A 26,228-nucleotide genomic window follows, 5' to 3' on the forward strand; every position below is an offset into this window, starting at 1 on the left:
AGATTAGGTGGGTAAATCACATAACTAATGTGGAGGTATTGAATAGGATTGGGGAGAAGAGAAGTTAGGGCACAACTTGGCTAGAGGAAGGGATCAGTTGGTATGTTCTGAGGCATCAAGGGATCACAAATTTAGCACTGGAGGGTAGCGTGGAGGGTACAAATCGTAGAGGGAGACCAAGAGATGAATACACTAAGCACATTCAGAAGGATGTAGGTTGCAGTAGGTACTGGGAGATGAAGGAACTTGCACAGGATAGAGTAGCATGGAGAGCTGCATCGCACCAGTCTCAGGACTGAAGACCACAACAACAACAACAACAACAACAACAACAACATGTATTTTTTATTTTAGATTTTCATAAGGATTATCTGGTTTTGGGAATCTTTGCTAGGAACTGTTCATTTCAGAACTATATAGCTTGAAATGTATTAGTCCGATGTTAACAAAACTTTAATATGTTACAGACACATTTTGTGATAGTGGAAATCTCAAGTTACATAATTTCTCAGTCACCGAAAAAAAGTTCTTATGATTTTCAACTTTTTCTCAGCTGGGGATAAACATGTAACAGAAAGCGTTGATTTGTTTTGAAGATGTCTCTTGTGTTTGCAAGAATGACAACAACCACGACAGTAAAGTGTGATGCAGATTTTATAAAGAGGGATATTAAAGAGCAATTGTGTGTAAGTGATTAGCAGCGCACATAGCTGTGCAACTGAGTGCAGCATTGTTTCAATCAGTTACCTATCCTCAGGTGATTGGGAAACGGAATGCCTGTGACCTTGCTCTGCCTGTATGCTAGAGTTACTACTTGATTGTTTCCATCTTGGTAGCTTTATCATATCAATATGCCTCCGAGACCTTCAAAACAAACCCAAGCTTTTTGTTATATGTTTATCCTGGGTTGAGAAAAAGTTACTTCAGAAAAATCATAAGAACACTTTTTTTTTGGGAGGGGGGGGGGGGGAGGTGGAGGAGGGGGGGGGGGGACTGAAAAGGTCTTTAACTGAAGATTTTCACTATCAATGTATGTGCCTACAAAGTATTAAAATTTCATTAACATTGGACAAATACATTACAAGCTATGTAGTTTCTAATGGAGATTCCCAAGACTGGACAATCCTGACTACAATCTAAAATAAATAATACATACTGAACTTCAAAACTAAATTGTCCCATACAGCCTATTACAAAATAAAACAAGACAAAATATTGGTATACCTCATTTTGTGATAGACCTAGTGGGTCACTTGTAATTACAGCCTAAACTCAGGTCTCTAAAATAAAAACTCCTATAGTACTTTCAACAATGATATCATTCAAATAACTTCATACATTATAAGCATCTGTCTGAGCCTGCATTAGGTGGTTCCAAGCCCATGTATCCTTAAAGCAATCAGCAGTGCCTAAGTTTTGTATATTACATCTAGTTCCTTTCACCATCCACAATCAAGTTAAAGCAGAACTAGATAGACTTCAAAGTATGGATCTAATAACCCCAGTAATAGTGTAGCCAGTGGAAAATGGCCATGGCAGCAGTTAAGAAGCCAAGTGGTTCACTAAGTATTTATGGTGCTTTTAAGTCTACCATTAATGCACAAGCTAATGTAGATCTGTATCCGGTTCCTAGACTGATGGAACTATTGGGACAATGGGCTGGGAGCCATTATTTTTCAAAAATAGATCTTACTGATACCTACTTTCAGTTAGCTGTAGATGATCACACAGACAGTTTTTAGTGATTACCAGGACAACCAATGTGTATAGTCATAACAGGATATCATTTAGGGTCATAAGCACTATTTTTAGACACCTTAACAGCTCATTCGAGGTATGCTCAATTGTGTTAATTATTTAGGTGACCTAATTATTGGGGCCATGGAGAATCAGGACCTGCAAAACCTACAATGGTATCAGAGTTACTTCAAGCCCATGGTCTGCACTGTCACCTTAATGAATGTAGTTTCTTTGAGCCAACTATAAAATACTTAGGACACATATTGTACAGAAGGCCTCATGGCCACAGAGGATGATGTGAATGCAATCAGTAACTTAAAAGAACTACACACATTTTTGGGCAAAGTTAATTACTATGGTCCCAATGGAGCCCAGATTTCCCACCAGCTTAATCAATAATTGCATAAAAAGGAGTTAAACTCTTGTTGTCATAGGCACACCAGGAATCTTTCTTGCTACTTAAAAATACACTAGTGGCCATTAAAATTGCTACACCAAGAAGAAATGCAGATGATACACAGGTATTCATTGGACAAATATATTATACTAGAACTGACAAGTGATTACAGTTTCACACAATTTGGATGCATAGATCCAGAGAAATCAGTACTCAGAACAACCACCTCTGGCCGTAATAACGGCCTTGATATGCATGGGCATTGAGTCAAACAGAGCTTGGATGGCATGTACAGGTACAGCTGCCCATGCAGCTTCAACACGATACCACAGTTCATCAAGATTAGTGACTGGCATATTGTGACGAGCCAGTTGCTCGGCCACCATTGACCAGACATTTTCAATTGGTGAGAGATCTGGAGAATGTGCTGGCCAGGGCAGCAGTCGAACATTTTCTGTATCCAGAAAGGCCCATACAGGACCTGTAACATGCAGTCGTACATTATCCTGCTGAAACGTAGGGTTTCGCAGGGACCGAATGAAGGGTAGAGCCACGTGTTTTAACACATCTGAAATGTAACGTCCACTGTTCAAAGTGCCGTCAATATGAAAAATAGGTGACCGAGACGTGTAACCAATGGCACCCAATACCATCACACCGGGTGATACGCCAGTATGGCGATGACGAATACACGCTTCCAATGTCCTTTCACCGCGATGTCGCCAAACACAGATGCGACCATCATGATGCTGTAAACAGAACCTGGATTCATCCGAAAAAAAAAAGTTTTGCCATTTGTGCACGCAGGTTTGTCATTGAGTGCACCACTGCAGGCACTCCTGTCAGCATCAAGGGTAACCGCAGCCATGGTCTCCAAGTTGATAGTCCATGCTGCTGCAAACGCCGTCAAACTGTTTGTGCAGATGGTTGTTGTCTAGCAAACGTCCCCAACTGTTGACTCAGGGATCGAGACGTGGCTGCACGATGCATTACAGCCATGCGGATTAGATGCCTGTCATCTCGACTGCTAGTGATATGAGGCCGTTGGGATCCAGCACGGCGTTTTGTACTACCCTCCTGAACCCACTGATTCCATATTCTGCTAACAGTCATTGGATCTTGACCAATGTGTGCAGCAATGTCGCGATACGATAAACCGCAACTGTGATAGGCTATAATCCGACCTTTATCAATGTTGGAAACATGATGGTAGGCATTTCTCCTCCTTACACGAGGCATCACAACAATGTTTCACCAGGCAACGCCGGTCAACTGCTGGCTGTGTATGAGAAATCGGTTAGAAACTTTCCTCATGTCAGCACGTGTAGGTGTCGCCACTGGCTTCACCCTTGTGTGAATGCTATGAAAAGCTAATCATTTGCATATCACAACATCTTCTTCCTGTCATTTTAATGGCCAGTAGTGTAGCTTTAGGTTGGCCCCTTGCACAGCAACATTCAATCTGGACAAACACTTAATGCTAGCCACTGTTGCCTCAGATTACAACATTGGTTCAGTGCAGTCCCATAAATATGCTAATGCCACAGAACAACCCATTGAATTTTCATATAAAACTTTGAATGTGACACAGTGAAATTGCTGGCAAATAGAGACATGAGTTGGGTATCATACATACGGCATCAAGAAGTTTCATGTATCTCTCTATGGTACAGTATTAAGTTTCACCTGATGACTGATGACAAGCTGCCTTTTTGTTACTTTTTTCCCACTTGAACCTTCCTTTTAAGATGGCACAGCAGGTGCAATGTTTGACACTGTCCCTTAATAGATCCATACAGGCCCATCATGCAGCACTCACACACAGAACACTTTTGTGCTTGCAGTGTGGTTCAGATGAAGAGTTTGCCAGGCACATAGTGATGATTTTCTCCTTGTTATCCTCGGAGGTACATATAGGCTATACTTCATGGCAAATGGCCTCCGTGATTTTTTTATACCTCTCACTTCTTCTTGTTCTATTTTGTACTTGAGATGCCACAAGTTATACAGTGCTTTACCTGTCTCCTATATTTCTATCAGTTTTGTTGTAGATGTGATGCACCACGCAAATTTTGAAGGCATGTTGATAAACATTAGATGTCAGACAACAGCAGCAATGTTAGCGCTCCAAGTGGTTACATTTCTCCATGCAGTAAACAGAAGACATATGTTTTCTTTGATCAAATCTAAGGCGAAACACTACATTCAATCAAAGAACATTTGACCGAGGTCTAACTTTGACAACAAAGTTCCATATTACACTGTCAAATTATATTTGACAAAGAAATGCAAATGATGGTATCTTATCATTAGCCACAAACAAATCTGAATGTATTGTGCTAATTCCATCCATGCACTGCACTTACGTAATGAAGCTTCTCCACACTGCACATTAGTGAATAGGCAGAATGAAGGTAACAGTGCAATGTCATGTGTGAAGTGCAATGTCATATTGATGCCACCATAGAACATATGGCCCAGAAATGCCAGCCAGCCTACACCCATCATCAATCAGCATTGGCACAGCATTTCAACCCTTGGCCATTCTACGGCTACCCCCAGCAAAGAACACATATTGATTTCATTGGATCATTCCCAAAAGCAGTGTAGCTGCTGGTTGTCAACATATTCTCTAACTTTCCATTTGTGGCACAGGTATAGGGGACAGGCAAAATAATGTGAACACCTGTACTTACTTGGGAATGGTTTATTAATAAGGGGCTGGACCCCCATTTGCCCTCTTCTAACTCCTGTAGTGACTAGGGATGCAGAAATCTGCTCCAGAGTCTGTGCTCCAATACCGCCTGCAAGAGTTCGATAATGTTCAAGTCCGTGGACTGCGCTCACCAGGGAAGACACTGCAGCTCAGTTGCGTGCTCCTCATACTACGATTGTACTGTTCTAATTGCCTGAATGAGTGCATCACTGTTGGGGAACAACATTTAAATCATGGGGTCCACCTGATCAACTAAAATGTTCACATAATCATTGGATTTAACATGGCCTTTGAGAGTAATGATGAGACCAGCAGAATACCATGATATGGCTGCAGACATCATCACACTTCCACCTCCATGCCTAACCATTGGAATCAAACAATAAAGATTGTAGGCTTCTTTTGACATTCTCCAGACTTAAATCCAGCCCATGGTTGGAAATAACAAAAACGTTGACTCGTCAGACCATATGACGTGTTTCCACTGATCAGCTGTGCAGGATTTATGCTCCTGATACCATGTTTTAATCTTCTTTTCCTTGGTTGTCATCACTAATGGTTTCGGTATAGAGCTCATCCATGAATATTTGCTTTATGAAGTTCTTGGTGGACAGTGTTGATAGATAAGGAGTCTCAAAGATGGTTATTGAGCTCTGCAGTCACTTTAGCCACTGCATTTTTATGTTGTTTTGACACAATTTATGCTAGCATACAATGGTCTCTGTCATTTAGTTTTGATTTGCGCCCACTATTATGTTTACACAATAATATCTTTCCACGTTTTGTGTAGGCTGTCACTATTGTCGGATCAGTAGCTCTTGAAACATTCAATAAGCTGCCTGTTTTGGTTACTGATGCTCCAGCTAATTGGGCCCCCACAATCTGCTTCTTTCGAACTTTGTTAGGTCTTTCATTGCACATCGACCTCAGCTCTGAATGCAAATGCAAAGTGTGCACTACTCGTAAACAATCTGCACTGATGCCTAGTCTGTACTTAACATGCACAGTCCAGCACAACATGTGCCTTACATGCGTTGTTTACCATCAAACACAACCATTCCATCACTACTACTATTCACATTATTTTGCCTATCACCTGTAGCTACCACTACCACCAACACCAACACCACCAACCACCAGCAACTAACATCCATGCCTTTTTTTCATATTTGCAATAGAGCCCCTCATACTGGTTTCTGACAACAGCCTTCAATATACAGCATCTATATTTCAGGATATTTGTGAACACAACTGTATTGAGGACATGACCATCGCCCCTTTCCATTTCAGTGCCCAGTCCAGAAACTGACCTTCAGAATGCAGCTGACATACTGACCAACTTCCTCGCAACCTACCTGTCTGCCCCATAAATGGATGTAATCTGTCTGAAATTTTACACGTGCTAATGATGGCACACTTTTTTGACACAACGTTCCCAACTCAGCTGGCCCACTGCCCTTGCACCTAGTCTTATTATCACATACACTCCCATGTACTGGCTAATACGGAGTGGCAAATGTTTGAGGTTGAAGCTGGCCACGATTACAAGGTCATCCAGTGCAATCAGCTCCAACTACAGTGAAATGTAATGCCCCCTCCCCTCAACAATCAACTTTGTCTGTAAATAGCCTGCCCAACAGCCTGCCTGCCAGTACTTCAACCTGTGCTATTGTTTTACGCACCAACAAGGGGTCAACAATGACGAACAATGGGAACTGGTGGAGGTGGAACCGCTCCCACACCCTACGCCACTTCCAGCTCTCATCAACATCACAGAACCCCTCACCAAGCAGTCAATGGAGGCTGAGCATTCTTGGACTGGTGTGCCCATGGAAAATGAGCTGTTGTCCTCCTGTGAACCACAGCTAGCATCCACACCCCTGCAGGACAAGTGGTGATCCAAATGGGTCATCAGCCAGCAATTCCACAGACAGTGTCAATAACTGATCTGTTAATGATGATGAAATACCACGAGAAAATTTAGTGGAAATTGTACCAGCTCGGACCCGCTGCCCTAAACAAAAATTGGTGAGACGCCACAAGAAAAAAAAAGCATCTTTTGTCCCATATTACTTCTGCTGATATAATTATCTTATACTTTCATATTGGTCACTTCCCCACCATACTATTCCACTCCCTGCCCTCCAAAACCTCCTCCTTACCCCCATACAGACGCATGTCAGCTATATGGTGAGTAGCTACTTTCCTTTTCATAATACTGTTACATTCCACCCTGGATTTTCCATTCCCTAACGTAAACATTTCATGGAACAAAACTAAACAGTTTTCAAATAATCTTAATATGATCCTTGTTAATAATGCACACAAAAACAATGCCAATTCACTACTAGCAATATACATTTGAACACACAGTTATGCACACTAATGTGATTAATGAGAGTGTGACTGAAGTAGTCATTCATTGAATGCAAAAATACCTTCACAAAATTGAGAAGAATTCTTCTAAGTCAGGTTGTTAAGGTATTTCGTGGTGGGCAAACTAGAGAGCTTCCGCATGTTTTGGAATACACTAATCACTACTCATTAGTCAAAAATCAGTCAATATTAGAAATATTACCAATCAAAAGTTTTGGTTCACAGTTAAGGAGAAGGAAGACATGAAAAGATGTATTCAGCAGTACTGTAAAAGATAAGACAAGACATTTAATTATGGATTATTGCCAGCATGAGATATGAAAACAATACACAATTTGGCTGCCAATGAGACTTTTGTTGCATGTCAATTTATATGGTTACAATAACTGTATATTTTCCTCACATGTCCCTTTATGAACTAGGTTTTGTTTAGCAGTAAATGTTTGTGTTAAGGTAGCTGCTACGAGATTTTATTTCAGCTATTCGGAAATTCAGTTTCATATAACTGAGAATGCCTTACGTAAAAGTAGTGCTGTGCAAAAATTTGAATGATTATCTACATAAATATGAATTGCTGTGGAAGGAATTGTACTTAACAGAATAAGAAACTACCGTATTTACTCGAATGAAAGCTGCACTCAAAATCTATGCCGCACATGAAAAACTGAGACTCGAAATCAAGGAAAAAGATTTTCCCGATTCTAAGCCACACCTGGAATTTGAGACTCAAAATTCAAGGGGAGAGAAAAGTTTTACACCGCACCTCCAAATCGAAACAAAGATGTCCATTGTAACATGAGACACAATTTAGGTCAAATGGATGAAGATACAGCTACAGTAGTTTGGTTTGAGTCGTAAGCTTAACAGTTAAGATTTACCAAGTAGCCATTGCTATGTGTCAGGCGCTCCATCCGTATTTATACGGGTACCCTTCCTTTCTCACGTGCTTTGTCTAGTTGGGAATCGATTGCTTATTGTGCTTTGATCAGATAAGTGCTGTTCTCTTTGTTATAGGTGTTTACGTTACTCTAAGCTGAAAATGCATTGTTGTACTGTGTCATGCATTGTTTGTCACATTCTGATAATGAGTGTTTATGACCTGCAGCCGCTCACGGCATAGCTCGCTATTGTGCGCACTACCGCCGCTTACAATAAAATTTAAAAATTTAAAAAAAATAAAAAAAAGGATAGGAATTGTCTTACAAGCGAAACAATGGCAAGCGACAGCTATTTGTTGTTATGTTCTGAATGAGAGTTTAACAAAAAAAATTCTCCGTGTGAAAATCTTTGCAGGCGTCTCTTTAGTACATTACATTCTGCACAGAAATTAGAGTCATTTTAGATCTAGTCAGTTGCAGTACTTCATTTCTGACTATATCACTATTCAGCATAAGAATAATGTGAACATGACATGATATGTATATTCTTCCGTGTTTGCTGTTGTCTCACTCTAGCTTCGTAGTTTATTACGCAGACAGGATTTAAATGAGATAGCAGCAAACACGAAAGAATACATGGCATAATGTTTACATTCTTCTACCTTATCTTTAAATTTCTTTGCTGACACACAGGTTTTGCTGCCAGTATTTATCTTTGTGCCTGCAAAGCAGGCCTGTGTAGCACTACATATATTCGAAGGCAGAAGTTAGTTGTGGTGGCACCTACCAACGTTTTTCAGAACTTCCGCTTCCTTCGCACTCGATTCTAAGCCGCAAGCGCTTTTTTGGATTACAAAAACTGGAAAAAAAGAGCGGCTTAGATTCGAGTAAATACGGTAAATATCTTTAGTATTTAAGACATGGAATAAGCTTTTTGAGTAAACTATATTTACAGTAACGTTTTCACTGAATCATTGCAGCAAAAAGTAATGTGTTTTGTTACTGTGCTGCATAATTAGTAATGAAAATATCAGCATTGTAAAAGTAACTTACATTCCATTGGATGTTCAAACTATTGATTATATCCTGCAATGTTCAGTGCAAAGTGAAGTTAATTGCCAGTAATGATTTTTTATTATTATTATTATTATTATTATTATTATTATTAAACTAGTATCAAGTAACAAATTATTTTCACAAAATTTCTCCTAGCAATCAAAATAGATTTACAAGCAACATATTAATATTTTTTAGTAACTTCTGTGCAGCGACAATACAAATAGGGTATTTATACATAATTGCATGGGTGGCATTCTTGCTCAGTTCCCAAATAATACTGATTCCAGCCATTTCTTCCCCTTTTGCTGGAGAAGGAAACTCAGTTCCCCAAGAAATCATTATTTTCACCTTTTGCTCGTATGTCTATCTGTTACTGTCAGGTGAATAGGTATTTTTGTCTTATCTGATTCAAACTGAGCTGGAAGTTAAACACATAGTAAACCTAACTTGTAGCATCCTAAACACCAAGACATCATCAGATGATATCAGACTGTGAAGAAAGTCACCAGAGCAACATTACAACTACTGAAATGAATTAAGTTACAGAACACTCACACTGTTTGCACAGGTGGATGAGCATATTTTCTACCGTATGACAATACATACAACTACAAATATTTAGTCTTCAATTTGACAAATTATTAATAAGGAATGAAAACATTCAAATAATATTTAATAATTTTATGCATACTTGTCAGAGATGTAGGTATAACCAATGGCTTGTCTAAATTTATATAGTATGAAAACTCATCTGAAAGTTTTGGGTCACTTGCAAATGCACATATACATGCATAAAAGTGCACACATCTCTTGAATGTTGGGTCATCTTTATTGTTTGCATGTTTTACTTGACCCTAAAAAAAAGAAAAACCATTAAAAGCAAAAACTTTTAGCAGAATTAAGCCACTGTTAACAAAGAACACTATATTATGAAAGAGCAGATACAACTAATATGTGACAGTTAAAAGTGCAATTTTCTTATCACTGTGTACCACAGCATGTATTTACAAAACAAAATAAAGACCACAACAAGAGAGATGAGTCTTGCCTATTCCTAGATTTGTCTTCTTAACTACATAGAAATAATAGGCACAGAACACACAATACAACTCTACTAACAATTTAAGAGTATAAACATAATTGTTCCCATACAATCCATTAAAACTGTCAGTTACATGTCTGTTACCTTAAATGCTGTACAGCTGCAGAAATATTTATTTTCCACTCTATCTTTCAGCCTTGACATGAAAAATGAAAAATGCAGATATCCTAATGGATGTTTTGGACTTGCTTTACACTTTACAGCCATTATATTTTTTGACACTCTTTGAACAAGAGGGCCTGCTGACTCATTTGCGAGAAACCAAACTGCCTGTAGGGGAAAAGAAAGAAAACAAATTTATTCAGTTTTCACTTGATCTAAACATATTAAATGAGCTAAAATGTATTGATAATAATCTGGAATTTTTTTATTATTTTTAATATTTGACAATTGTTTTGGCATTGTTTGCTATGCATTATAAAGACAAACAACTACAAACACTTGTTGGTTGCACCAATTGGTTACAATTTTTCATATTTTATTGTGAACCATCACAGTCATCAGTAATGGTAAACATTTGAGTTTGTATTCTGTGATGTCTGGGTACTGCATTGCTCCTACTTTGGTTAATGTTTAACTTCCGAAGCATGGAGAACTCCCGTCACTTTCAAAACACTGCTCTTACAGACTAGCTGTGTGGAAGTTTGTGACAGCTGTGAGCAAAAAGTTTGTTAAAAGCTTGTGACCTGTTATGTTCAGTGATCTAGACAGTTGTTCAATTTCAGCCAAAGTGTTTATCCTCTTAAAAGTTTAGTGTACAATGTACGATGTGCATTCAAAAGTGACATTACAATTTTTTTGAAAAACTACACGTATTTATTTATTCATGAATTTTCATGTTGTCCCTTCAAAGTAATCCAACTCAGATACAATACACTTGTGTCAATGTGTCCTCCAATCCTCGAAGCACTTTTCATAAGCATTTTTTTGGTACAGCCTTGAGTACTTCAGCGATGCAGTTTTTATTTCCTCACTCATTGAAAATCTTCATCCTTTCATCAGTCTCTTCAGTTTTGGGAACAGGAAAAAGTCACCGGTGAATATGGTGCCTGAGGCAAGACTGCCATGTTGTTTTTGGCCAAAAAATCTCTCACAAGCATTGATGAATGAGCAGGTGTGTTGTTGTGATGCAAAAGCATGAATTGTTTTTCCACAATTCCAGACATTTTCCACATACTGCTTCTCGCTGATGGCACATAACGTCAAGGTAATACTCCTTATTGACCATATGACCTTGAGGCAAACATTCATGATGCACTATGCCACAGTAACTTAAAAAACTGGGAGCAAAAATTTAACATTTGATCGAACTTTGTGTGCTTTTTACAGTCTTGGCTTTCTGTGATACTTCCATTGGGATGATTGGGCTATGGTTTCAATGTCATAAACGTAAACCCATGTTTCGTCACCAGTTAAGACCCTTTTGAGCAAATCAGGATAATCAATGACGTCATTTAAGAGCTTCTGAGTGATGCTCATGCAACGGTTCTTCTGATCAAAACTGAGAAGTTTTTGCACAAACTTTACTGACAAACATCTCATGCCCAAACTTCTGAAAAAATTGCATGACATGAGTCGACTGGTATCCCAACATCCTCAGTAACTTCTCTCATGGTAATTCGATTATTTTCCAAAACAATTTTCCTCGACATTATCATCTGTTGTTGATGTGCTAGGGCGTCCGAAGTTCGTCACTGCCATCTTCTTGGCCATCTTGGAAGAGCTTGTACCACTTGTAAACAAACTTTTTTTACTTATAGCAAACACACTGTATGCCACTGCCAACAATTCAAGTGTTTTAGAGCACTTGATTCCATTTTTCAAACAAAATTTGATGCAAATTCTTTGCTCCATTTTTTATAATAATCGAAAATTGCTAGCACACTAACTCACGCCTAACCTTTCTATCTGTCAAAAACAAAGTATGCTGTACACTTGAAACTGTGAACATATGTTTGGGAATTGTGTAAGACTGATAATCGAATGTACGTTGCCCGCACAATTTGAGAAGTTACCTTAGTTTTTGAACAGCCTTATTATAGAATTCTATATGATGTAGTCTAGTGTTCCTACAATCCTTTTGTTTGTGAATCCAGAAATGAGTGAGGGAATTGGTCGAGTTACTGGGTGTTATTGATTCAGAGTTAAAAAGTAATCCAAAATATCTTAGCAATGGATAAATGGTTAAATCTGTCAATGACAGAGAAAATAGATCATACTGAAGCTATAGATCCTATAATAGGTATGTGCAGATATATAAAACTGCAAACAACTGTGCCTTCGCACACAAAGTAAAATGAAAATACAAATAAATATTTATTTTGATTTACTTTTATTTCTGCAAATGCTGAAGACAGACCACATTTGTGAATGAAAGCCAAAACGAAAATTAAAAAAATACCTTTCAGAATGAAATTTTCACTCTGCAGTGGAATGTGCGCTGATATGAAACTTCCTGGCAGATTAAAACTGTGTGCTGGACTGAGACTCGAACTTGAGTTCAAGTCTCGGTCCAGCACATAGTTTTAATCTGCCAGGAAGTTTCAAGAAGATACCTATTTACAAAACACATAATGCTCTGCAAAATTTGAGTATGATCTAGACAAAGTAACATAAAATGTCAACTAATTGGTAGAAATGAATCAAAATGTGGGGACATGTTGCCACCGGTGATACACAAGACACTGGAAGTCTGATGGCATGAGATCAGTGTGATTATAGCATCAAATGGGGCTGGCCCCTACAACATGCAACAGTAGCAGGAAAGCAAAGAGACACTGGTGTGACAACTAGTGAGCAGTTACTGTGCTTAGCGGTAGTGGTCTTTATAACAACGTGGCTCAGAGACAAAACTTGGATGGCTTCCCATGGGGAACAATCATCACGAAACTGGAAGAAGGATTAAGTTTGACGAGTGTAGACCAGGAGTTTGGTATTGATCACAGCATTGTTTCAAGTGCATGGGAAACATTCTGAAACACAGGAGTTGCCATATATGTCAAAAGCTTCCACAGCGAATACAATTTAGAAACTAAAAAATTTTGTGTAGAGCAACATATGGAAGCATGTGCCACTGAACTAAAACTAAATGATGGCACTTTCATTATTGTAACGGTGTATAGGTCCCCCTCAGGGAATTTCCAGCTATTTCTAGAAAACTTGGATGCTTTGTTGTGCTATCTGTCAGACAGGGGGAAGCAAATTATCATTTGTGGGGATTTCAATGTTGATTCCCTGAAAGAGTGTAATAGGAAGAATGACCTTGTAGTATTACTCAGTTCTTTCAATTTGAGCTCCGTCATTGATTTTCCTACTCGGATAACAAAGAACAGCAAGACATTGATAGATAACTTTTTTATGGATCAAGATAAGTTTAAGGACATAAATGCTTATCCTGTTGAGAATGGTCTTTCAGATCATGGTGCACAGCTAGTTACAGTACATGGCATAGCTCCATGCAGTATATCAAATCAGAATTTCAAAGCAGTGCATTCAATTAACAATATAAATATTGCAAACTTTAGGGAAAGCAGCTAGAGTGGGATGAAGTGTATAAGGAACCCGATGCAAACTTGAAATATAACTTATTTCACGATACATTTTTAAGGGTATTTGAAAATTGTTTTCCCAAGAAAATAGTTAAACATAATTCCAAGAAAACATACAAAAAACCTTGGCTAACTAAAGGAATAAGAATATCTTGCAACCGTAAAAGAGAACTGTATCTAACAGCAAGAGGGAGTACTGACCCCGAAATTGTTCAATATTATAAAAACTATTGTGCAGTACTAAGAAAAGTTATTAAAAAGTCCAGAAGCATCTGTATCATGTCTGAGATCAGTAACTCCGATAATAAAATTAAAGCAATTTGGAATATTATTGAAAGGGAAACAGGGCAACCAAGAGCACAGGAAGACTTTAGTGCCATAAAACTGAATGACAAGTGTACTAACAAACAATCAGAAATTGAAAATATTTTCAATAATCATTTTTTAAATGTTGTGGAGAAAATAGGATCTAGATCTTCACTAGAAGAGGCAAGGCTTCTAATAGAAGAGGCCATACCTGTGCAGTTTGAAACAACTGTATTTCCACCAACCTCTCCCTCTGAAATCAGTAAAATAATAAACTCACTGAAAAGCTCTTACGGAATTGATGGCATTTCCAGCAAGATACTTAAATCTTGTTCCCCACAGATAAGAAGGATTCTCAGCCACGTATGTAATAGCTCTTTGGAGCAGGGTGTTTTCCCTGATAGACTGAAATATGTCATTGTAAAACCATTGCATAAAAAGGGGGATACGTCGGATCTCAACAACTTTCGCCCAATCTCTCTTCTGACAGCTCTATCAAAAATTTTTGAGAAAGTAATGTATTCAAGAGTAGCCACCCATATTTGTAAAAATAAAGTACTAACAAAATGTCAGTTTGGTTTTCAGAAAGGCTTTTCAACAGAAAATGCTATATACGCTTTCACTGATCAAATATTAAATGCTCTGAATAACTGGACATCACCCATTGGTATTTTTTGTGATCACTCAAAGGGTTTGATTGTGTAAATCATGGAATTCTTTTAGATAAGCTAAATCATTATGGTTTGAGGGGGGCAGTGTACAAATGGTTTAATTCATACTTAACTGGAAGAAGGCAGAAAGTTGAAATAAGTGGTTCATGTAATGTTAAAACAACAGCTGTTCCCTCAAACTGGGAGGCTATCAAGTACGGGGTCCCACAGGGTTCGGTCTTACGTCCTTTACTGTTCTTGATATACATTAATGACTTACCATTCCACAATGATGAAGATGCAAAGTTAGTTCTTTTTGCTGATGATACAAGTATAGTAATAACATCCAAAAACCAAGAACTAAGTGATGTAATTGTAAATGATGTTTTCACAAAATTATTAAGTGGTTCTCAGCAAATGGACTCTCTTTAAATTTTGATAAAACACAGTATATACTGTTCCGTACAGTAAATGACACAACTCCAGTAATAAATATAGTCTTTGAACAGAAGTCTGTATCTAAGGTAGAATTTTCAAAATTTTTAGGTGTGTCCATTGATGAGAAGTTAAACTGGAAGCAACACATTGATGGTCTGCTGAAACGTCTGAGTTCAGCTACATATGCTATTAGGGTTATTGCAAATTTTGGTGATAAGAATCTCAGTAAATTAACTTACTACGCCTACTTTCATTCACTGCTTTTGTATGGCATCATATTCTGGGGTAATTCATCGTCAAGTACAAAAGTATTTATTGCTCAAAAATGTGTAATCAGAATAATTGCTGGAGCCCACCCACGGTCATACTGCAGACATCTATTTAAGGATCTAGGGATCCTCACAGTAACCTCACAGTATATATATATTCACTTATGAAATTTGTTGTTAATAATCCAACCCAGTTCACAAATAATAGCAGTGTGCATAGCTATAACACTAGGATAAAGGATGATCTTCACTATGCAGGGTTAAATCTGACTTTGGCACAGAAAGGGGTAAATTATGCTGCCACAAAAGTCTTTGGTCACCTACCAAACAGCATCAAAAGCCTGACAGATAGTCAACCAACATTTAAAAATAAATTAAAAGAATTTCTAGATGACAACTACTTCTACTCATTGGCTGAACTTTTAGATATAAATTAAGGGAGGAAAAAAACCAACTTAAATATTAGTGTCATGCAATATTTTGTGTAATGTAATATCTTGTACAGACATCTTTTACTAACCTGACATGTTCCACATCATTACGAAGTGTCGTATTCATGGTCTATGGAACAAGTATGAATCTAATCTAATCTAACAAGTACTGCAGCCTGAAGGAGAGGAGATGGTCAACCGGTCAACTAAAGCAGCAGACAACTGCTACATTGTGCAACAGGTGAAAAGGGGCCCTACTAAGAACTGTGTACAGCATTTTGTAATGCCCAGGGGACCATCATAAATTGCGGTAACTTCAGTGTAATTATTGTCTTTGAAAGGAAGTGCCATTTCTGTTCTTCTCATTGTTCATCTTTCAGCTGACTTCTGCACTATACTGTAACAGTTATTTCTACATACTGACTGAGTTTTATCGACCTATGTTACTTCGTAATAAAACACCATACAAAAGTTACTTTTGTCCTGATGTTTTGCACACCAGTGCATTTCCTATTCAAAAATGTATTTTTGAATAGCTGCTGGAATTATAGAAGATTCAAAAAACATCTATTAAATCCTGTACATTGGTCAATAAAAAGTGCCTATGGGCATCTTACTTAATAGCAAATTTAAAAAAGCTCCACTGTCAAATGTTATGAATTTTGGAAATTGCAATGACCAATCTGAGGAATGTATTGCAATGATTAATGGAAGTTCAAAATTTACATTTTAGGTGGATTATGCTACAAACTTCCCACAGCTCCTGCAATATGGAAAGCATTGTTATGCTGAATGTGCACAAAGATTTACTATTTTGTCAGCTTTTATCAGTGCATGTTACTGGTGAGGAGATTTTTAAAAAAAGTAAATGCATTTTTGATGAAATGAGGTTGGAATGGAATAAATATATTGACTTTTGGGCAATGATGGAAGAAGTACTGAAAAAAATTAAATGAAACTTTTTGTGCTTCAAAATGTGCCATAAACAACAAATCAACACTAAAGAAACTGGTTAAGGTTTTTATTATGAGAACCATGTCTGCCATCGATCTTTCCTGGATGCGCCACGCACCTCTGAAAAGTAACTGCAATTTTAGGAAAAAAAAAGAAAAAAAACCTCATAACAAAGCATTCTTATTGTGAACCATCTGTTTTCATGCATTTTCTCTTTCACCTTCTCAACTAAACCATCATTGACAAAAGGTCACCCTCTCCATGCTTCTTCATGAACAATCGTTTTGCGTGTTTTTGGGTACTTGCATTGTTTAATTCATAAATTTCGGGTGTATTGTAGTATTTCAGAGTTGCAGCATCGCGTTTCAGTGCCTGAATAGTGTAAAATCGCGTAGCCTCCTTCTGCTGCTGAGCAGTGTGTCAGCAGTGCGCAAGTAGCAGCATTACTGCATTTACTAGGCAATCTTGTATTTTAATAACCATTTAAATTTTGTGTCGAATTGTTTGTGCTCTCTGTAGATTAGTTCAGACGTTCTTTGCACAACAGAATTTAGCATGGATAGGGACTGCAACTGCTGTGTTCAGATGCAGGCTGAGTTGGCAACCCTTTGCTCCCAGCTTCAGGCAGTGTTGGCTTTGGTCACACAGCTTGAGGCTCTTGCCAATAGGCATCACTGTGATGTCCGGATGGGGGTTTGTCGGAGACGGCCAGCTCGTCCCACGTATCCCCCGATTGGACTACGGCTGTGGCCAGGATACTGCCCACACTGAAGCTGACCCCTCACCCGTGGTATACTGGAACGTCGTCTCGAGGTGTGGCAGGGGACGAAAGACATTCCGGAGGGCTGAACGGAAGGCCTCTCCAGTTTGTCTGACGTACCGGTTTCAGTCTCTGTCTCCAGCTGATACTGATCTTCAGCCAGACATGGCTGCTTGTCCTGTTCCAGAGGTTGCCCGTCAGTCTGCAAGATCCGGGTGGTCGCAGAGGGTGGGCTTACTGGTAGTTGGGAGCTCAGACATCAGGTGCATAATGGGGCCCCTTAGGGATATGGCAGCAAAAGAGGGGAAGAAAACCAATGTGCACTCCATGTGCGTACCAGCGGGAGTCATTCCAGATGTGGGAAGGGTCCTTCCGAATGCCATGAAGGGCACAGGGTGCACCCATCTGCAGGTGGTCGCTCATGTCGGCACCAATGATGTGTGTTGCTATGGAACGGAGGAAATCATCTCTGGCTTACGGCGGCTATGTGATTTGGTGAAGACTGCCAGTCTCGCTAGCAGGATGAAAGCAGAGCTCATCATCTGCAGCATTGTCGACAGGACTGACAGCAGACCTTTGGTACAGAGCCGAGTGGACAGTCTGAATCAGAGGCTGAGGCGGTTCTGGGACCATGTGGGCTGCAGATTCCTCGACTTGCTCCATAAGGTGGAGGGTTTCGGGTTCCACTGGATAGGTCAGAAGTCCACTACACACAGCAGGCAGCTACACAAGTAGCAGGGGTTATGTGGCGTTGACTGGGCAGTTTTTTAGGTTAGATGGCCTCGGGCAAGTACAGAAAGGGCAACAGCCTCAAAGGGTGCGGGGAAAAGTCAGGGCATGTGAGGACCAAGCAGCAATCGTGAAATCGTTATAGGTACGGAAAGCTGGCTGAAGCCAGAGATAAATTCTGTCAAAATTTTTACAATGGCACTGATGGTGTTTAGAAAGGATAGATTGCATGCAACCAGTGGTGGCATGTTTGTCGCTGTTACTAGTAGTTTATCCTGTAGTGAAGTAGAAGTGGATAGTTCCTGTGAATTATTATGGGTGGAGGTTACACTCAACAACTGAGCTAGGTTAATAATTGGCTCCTTTTACTGACCTCCCAACTCAGCAGCATTAGTGGCAGAACAACTGAGAGAAAATCTGGAATACATTTCACATAAATAGTCTTAGATGGAGATTTCAATATACAAGATATAGACTGGGACACTCAGATGTTTAGGACGGGTGGTAGGGACAGAGCATTGAGTGACATTATACTGAGTGCACTATCCGAAAATTACCTCGAGCAATTAAACACAGAACAGACTTGTGGAGATAACATCTTGGACATACTGATAACAAACAGACCCGAACTTTTCGACTCTGTAAGCGCAGAACAGGCAATCAGTGATCATAAGGCCATTGCAATGCCTGAATATGAAAGTAAATAGGAATATAAAAAAAGTGAGGGAGGTTTATCTGTTTAGTAAGAGCAATAGAATGGAGATTTCAGACTACCCAACAGATCAAAATGAAAATTTCTGTTCTGACAGTGACAATGTTGAGTGTTTATGGAAAAAGTTCATGGCAATCGTAAAATGCATTTTAGACAGGTACGTGCCAAGTAAAACTGTGAGGGACGGGAAAAATCCACCATGGTTCAACAACAAAGTTAGGAAACTATTGTGAAAGCAAATAGAGCTTCACTGCAAGTTTAAACACAGCCAAAACCTCTGAGACAAATAGAAGCTAAACGATGTCAAAGTTATTGTAAGGAGGGCTATGCATGGAGCGTTCAGTGAATTTGAAAGTAAAATTCTATGTACCGACTTGACAGAAAATCCTAGGAAGTTCTGGTTTTACGTTAAATCATATCCAGACACTCTGGGATGATGACGGCATTGAAACAGAGGATGACACGCGTAAAGCTGAAATGCTAAACAACTCTTTCCAAAGCTGTTTCACAGAGGAAGACTGCACTGCAGTTCCTGCTCTAAATCCTCACACAAACGTAAAAATGGCTGACATCAAAATAAGTGTCCAAGGAATAGAAAAGCAACTGAAATCACTAAACAGAGGAAAGTCCACTGCACCTGACGGGATACCAGTTCGATTCTATACAGAGTATGCGAAAAAACTTGCCCCTCTTCTAACAGCCATGTACCGCAAGTCTCTAGAGGAACGGAAGGTTCCAAATGATTGGAAAAGAGCACAGGTAGTCCCAGTCTTGACGAAGGGTCGTTGAGAAGATGCCCAAAACTATAGACCTATATCTCTGACATCGATCTGTTGTAGTATTTTAGAATATGTTTTTTGCTAGCATATCATGTCATTTCTGGAAACCCAGAATCTACTCTGTAGGAATCAACATGGATTCCAGAAACAGCGATCGTGGGAGACCCAACTTGCTTTATTTGTTCATGAGACCCAGAAAATATTAGGTACAGGATCCCACGTAGATGCCATTTTCCTTGACTTCCGGAAGGCGTTCGATACAGTTCCACACTGGCACCTGATAAACAAAGTAAGAGCCTACGAAGTATCAGACCAGCTGTGTGGCTGGACTGAAGAGTTTTTAGCAAATAGAACACAGCATGTTGTTCTCAATGGAGAGACATCTAAAAACGTTAAAGTAATCTCCGACGTGCTGCAGGGGAATGTTACAGGACCATTGCTTTTCACAAAATATATAAATGACCTAGTAAATAGTGTCGGAAGTTCCATGCGGCTTTTTGTATATGATGCTGTAGTATACAGAGAAGTTGCAGCATTAGAAAATTGCAGCAAAATGCAGGAAGATCTGCAGCAGATAGGCACTTGGTGCAGGGATCGGCAACAGACCCTTATCATAGGCAAATGTAATGTATTGCTGATACATAGAAAGAAGGATCCTGTATTGTATGATTATATGATAGCGGAACAAACACTGGTAGCAGTTACTTCTGTAAAATATCTAGGAGTATGCGTACGGAACAATTTGAAGTGGAATGATCATATAAAATTAATCATTGGTAAGGCAGGTGCCAGGTTGAGATTCATTGGGAGAGTCCTTCGAAAATGTAGTCCATCAACAAAGGAGATGACTTAAAAAATACTTGTTCGACCTATACTTGAGTATTGCTCATCGGTGTGGGATCCGTACCAGGTTGGGTTGACAGAGGTGATAGAGAAGATACAAAGAAGAGCGACACGTTTCGTCACAGGATTATTTGGTAAGCGTGATAGCGTTACGGAGATGTTTAGCAAACTCAAGTGGCAGACTCAGCAAGAGAGGCACTCTGCATCATGGTGTAGCTTGCTGTTCAGGTTTCGAGAGGGTGTGTTTCTGGATGAGGTATCGAATATACTGCTTCCCCCTACTTATACCTCCCAAGGAGATCACGAATGTAAAATTAGAGAGATTCGAGCATGCAGAGAGGCTTTCTGGCAGTCGTTCTTCCCGCGAGCCATACGCAATTGGGACAGGAAGGGAAGGTAATGACAGTGGCACGTACAGTGCCCTCCACCACACATCGTTGGGTGGCTTGAGGAGTATAAATGTAGATGTAGATAGACATCATTGAACTGTCTCACCCACTTTCTCACCATTCTGGCAATCATTACATCTCTGCAAACCGATGGTGAATTTCACCTAGTTTAACATTTTTTGCATAAAAAAAACCACTCATATTACAGAATGTACTTCACATTTGGTGGGTTCAGAGAGTGTCTTAAATCATTTTGAACCATCACTAACAAATGCGAAAACCACAGAATATGGCTGTAATGTCATCAGTGGAAAGACAATGAACCAGAAAGATGAGTGTGAAAGTATGGAACTGTGACACTAGTGCTGCAGTGGTGGTGGAATGAAATGATACTTCCTTTCCTGGCTTGTCTTGTATTAGTTGTGACAGGTGGTGTTTGTTATTGCATATTATAAGGGCAAAGTACTCTAGTTTTCTTCTTCTGATGATAGTGAGAATTTCTAATTCTTTGCTCATGGGCCACAGCACTGCCACACTTTTAACTTTGATATGCCCATATTTCAAATACCTCCAGTTTCATACACAATACTGTAGTAAGTGTCCATGACAGAACTCCATACAGTAAGATACTGAACACATAGCACTGAAGTAGCCCAGTGTGAAATGAAATACTTACATCACAGCTAGTCAGAACGTTCTTCATTTTCCAGGAAGAACTTCTCTGCCTTGTTCAATTCTGCACTGATTTGGCACCCAACATATTTCTGTGATGAAAAACATTCTATATTATCACTGCCGAATTTAAGAGTGCCATGCATTTCACCTCTGTTTCTGCTGACAACTATCAATTTTGTCTTCTTGGCATTTATACATAATCCCATGGCGTTACTCTCTTCAGTAATAGTACTTAGTAGTTCTTGAAGATCTTCCAGCCTGGTTGCAAGTATGACAGTGTCATCAGCGTACCTGATGTTACTGATGATAACGTCATTAACAACCTCTCGATATTTCCTGTCAACAGCATCCCAAAAAACTTTTCAGAAATGATTTTAAACAGTAATGGGGAGAGTGCATCCCTGGTAGACTCCTTTCAAAATCAATACTAATTCTGTAAACTGACATACACACTAACACTTTTGTTCCAGTTCACACATACCTATCACCAAGATGTCACTAGCATCCAGTCCCAGTCCACCTAAAATATGCATCAGTTCACCAAGCTGAGCAGAGTCAAAAGCTTTCTCACAATTAATGAAACAAGGACAAACATTGACATTAATATCACAAAATCAATGAAATAATACTTGAACACCTCCCAAGTACCGAGACCACTCTGGAATCTGAACACAGAATCTCTAATGCTCTCGTCACATTTATGGAACATGCTCAAATGTAGTATTTTAAGGAATAGCTTGAGGACATGACTCATAAAACTGATCATTCTGCTGTCATTGCTGCACTTTACATTTTTTGAGAAGTGGTACAAATGTTGATTTCAGGAGTCGTGTGGTATGATTCCACACAATACATAATGTTGAGCAAACCAACTCCTGAGGAAAGAAACTGTCCATCCTTGAGCAAATTTAGTACCTTATGTGCATTTAGTCCCATTCTTTGATATTGTTATGGCATACTCTACATCTGCTCTTGTGATATTCATACCACCACTCTCCCAGACGCCATGATCAGCACTTTTATTGTGCCAGAAACGATTTTCAATGTAGTCCTTCCATTCACCCAGCTTCTTTCCAGTGCTATAGAGGTTGTTGGGCCCTCTTTTTATGAGGTGTCTACTACCACTGCTGTGGTCAATCCCTGTTGCTCGCCTTACTTTCTTGTAATGTTCAATGAGTCATGATTTTCATGTTCACTGTTCTATTTCAGTTTCACCTTTATTTTTAACTAATTAATGGAAAATCTCATATAAAGATGTGAAACAATTACTAACAAAGAGATAGAGGGGCTGGCCAGTACTTACCTCAGCTCAGTACAGCCGATAGAAACACAAAAAACAACCGAAAATTTAAGCTCCTAGCTTTCGGAATAAATGTTCCTTCATCAGGGAGGAGAGAGGGGAAAGAAAGGGAAGAAGGGAAAGTGGATTTAGTTACTCACAACCCAGGTTATGAAGCAACAGGGAAAGGAAAACAGGGAAGGTAGCAAGGATGGAGGCATGGTTGTCAGAGGGACAACCATGCCTCCATCCTTGCTACCTTCCCTGTTTTCCTTTCCCTGTTGCTTCATAACCTGGGTTGTGAGTAACTAAATCCACTTTCCCTTCTTCCCTTTCTTTCCCCTCTCTCCTCCCTGATGAAGGAACATTTATTCCGAAAGCTAGGAGCTTAAATTTTCGGTTGTTTTTTGTGTTTCTATCGGCTGTACTGAGCTGAGGTAAGTACTGGCCAGCCCCTCTATCTCTTTGTTAGTAATTGTTTCACCTTTATTTTTGGAAGACGATGATTTTGCATTGCGTACTTCCTTACTTTCTGCAATTTTCTGTACGTTAGGAAGCCTTTACTTTTGAAGGATCTTCTGCAACCAAACAGTTGTAGAATTTCATCTGTCATCCAACACTTGGGTGTTTGCTTTCCGTGTCCTTTAGTTTTTTGTGACTTACTTCACGAGCTATAAATTTGACTTGGTTACAAGTGTCTTCATCATCACTTGTATTTATGTTTGATAGGCTGTAATCTACTTTTATACAAATTGCTGTTTGGACTTCGTTCCTCAATACGGACAGGGTGTATATGCGGCAGGCAAGAAAAAAAGATTATTAGAAGATTTCCTGGTTAAAAATAAAGTTTTTCTGGGTGAAAGTACATTTTTGCTGTGTAATTGATAATATACTTCCGCTCAGAGCTATAACATGTATCAGTCCTTAATGGTAAAGATTTAAACATCAGTGTAGAACTTCCCAGCTCTCCCAGGAGAAAGTAACACTTTTTGGAAAGACCCTTAATGCTTGGAAACACGTACACTGCAGATTTTAATATTATGAGAGTACAAATACAGGTTCACCAATTACAGCATGGTAGTTTCTGTACACAGAACACAAACATATAAGTGCGATGCCCATGCTTTGATATGGAAACAGGCTGTCGTTGCATTCCGAGTGGCCTGGCAGTGAACTTCGATTCAGAAAACTATGGCACATACGTATTCTTGCTTCAAAAAATACGACTACTAGATAACATTTTTCATCAAAGAATTCTAAGCTTTCAGATGTAATACTGGTCCTCAAAAAATTTTTGCTCTTTTTTTCAAGTGTGTGGTTAGGCAGGATCCTATGAGCACAGCTTAAACTGCAGCAGCTGAATATTTCTGACAAGCAAGATCACAAATTTCTACATCTACATCCACATCTACATGGATACTCTGCACATCACATTTAAGTGCCTGGCAGAGGGTTTATCAAACCACCATCACAATTCTCTATTATTCAAATCTCGTATAGCGCGCGGAAAGAATAAACACCTATATCTTTCCGTACGAGCTCTGATTTCCTTATTTTACCGTGGTGATCGTTCCTCCTTATGCAGGTTGGTGTCAACAAAACATTTTTGTATTCGGAGGAGAAAGTTGGTGATTGAAATCTCGTGAGAAGATTACGTCACAATGAATAACGCCTTTCTTTTAATGATTTCCAGCCCAAATCCTGTATCATTTCTGTGACACTCTCTCCCATGTTTCACGATAACACAAAACGTGATGCCTTTCTTTGAACTTTTTCAATGTACTCTGTCAGTCCTAAATGGTTGGAATCCCACACTGTGCAGCAGTATTCTAAAAGAGGACAGACAAACGTAGTGTAGGCAGTCTCCTTAGTACGTCTGTTATATTTTCTAAGTGTCCTGCCAATAAAACGCAGCCTTTGGTTAGCCTTCCCCACAACATTTTCTATGTATTCTTTCCAATTTAAGTTGTACATAATTGTAATACCTAGGTATTTACTTGAATTTACGGCTTTTAGATTAGATTGATTTATGGCGTAACCAAAGTTTAACAAGTTCCTTTTAGCACTCACGTGGATGTACCTCACACTTTTCGTTATTTAGGGTCAACTGTCACTTATCGAAACATTCAGATATTTTTTCTAAATCGTTTTGCAGTTTGTTTTTATCTTCTGATGACTTTATTAGTCAATAAATGACAGCGTCATCTGCAAACAACTGATGACAGCTGCTCAGATTGTCTCCCAAATCGTTTATACAAGTAAGGAACAGCAAAGGGCCTATAACACTACCTTGGGGAACGCCTGAAATCACTTCTGTTTTATTCAATGATTTTCTGTCAATTACTATGAACTGTGACCTCTCTGACAGGAAATCGCAAATCTAGTCACATAACTGAGATGATATTCCATAAGCACACAATTTCAGTATGAGCAGCTTGTGTGGTACAGTGTCAAAAACCTTCCGGAAATCCAGGAATACGGAATCGATCTGAAATCCCTTGTCAATAGCACTCAGCACTTCATGTGAATAAAGAGCTAGTTGTGTTTCACAGGAACGATGTTTTCTAAACCCATGTTGACTGTGTGTCAATAGACCATTTCCTTGTAGGTAATTCATAATGTTCGAACACAATACATGTTCTAAAATTCTGCTGCATATCATCGTCAACGACATGGGCCTGTAATTTAGTGGATTACTCCTACTACCTTTCTTGAATATTGGTGTGACCTGTGCATCTTTCCAGTCTTTGGGTACGGATCTTTCGTCGAGCGAACGGTTGTATATAATTGTTAAGTATGGAGCTAATGCATCAGCATACTCGGAAAGGAACCTAACTGGTATACAGTCTGGACCAGAAGACTTGCTTCTGTGCACCGAACATTTCAGGGTTACCTGGCTGAATACAGGTTCTGTCCAGCACTTCGACTTTTCTGCACAAATGTCGATTACCTGTGAAATTGCTCAAGAACTTCTTGTCATCATTATTGCACAATTTTTAAGCTATGAAAAAACTACCATAAATATGAAAAACTAACATAGAAGATTGGCCTTTTTTAGTGTGTGTTCCTTTAAGATAAATCAAACATAAATGGGCTAGTAAAATTTTAAATGATGGCATAAATGGCTGGTCTTCTGGGCCTGAAAGTTTTCTAAGTGGCCAATCCTGCTCCTCAAATTGCTAAGTTTTGATAGAGTCA

At 39.1% G+C, this 26,228-nt stretch overlaps 1 protein-coding gene across 4 annotated transcripts in view; it reads right to left on the reverse strand.

Moving 5' to 3' along the window:
• Positions 1 to 26,228, reverse strand: part of LOC126353929 (uncharacterized protein C2orf42 homolog) — a 250,331-nt gene that overhangs the window by 120,818 nt on the left and 103,285 nt on the right. For 2 of the 4 annotated variants that reach the window (XM_050003187.1, XM_050003188.1), the window contains 3 exons: positions 10,353 to 10,538; positions 9,858 to 10,020; positions 8,895 to 8,966 (listed from right to left, as the gene is read on the reverse strand). In XM_050003187.1, coding sequence (XP_049859144.1) covers positions 8,895 to 8,966; positions 9,858 to 10,020; positions 10,353 to 10,538 — 421 coding nt within the window. The remainder of the gene's footprint in view (positions 1 to 8,894; positions 8,967 to 9,857; positions 10,021 to 10,352; positions 10,539 to 26,228) is intronic. The other 2 variants (XM_050003190.1, XM_050003189.1) reach the window with 1 other exon arrangement.

Source organism: Schistocerca gregaria, chromosome 3, assembly GCF_023897955.1.
Source record: "Schistocerca gregaria isolate iqSchGreg1 chromosome 3, iqSchGreg1.2, whole genome shotgun sequence".
Lineage (NCBI taxonomy): Eukaryota > Metazoa > Arthropoda > Insecta > Orthoptera > Acrididae > Schistocerca > Schistocerca gregaria.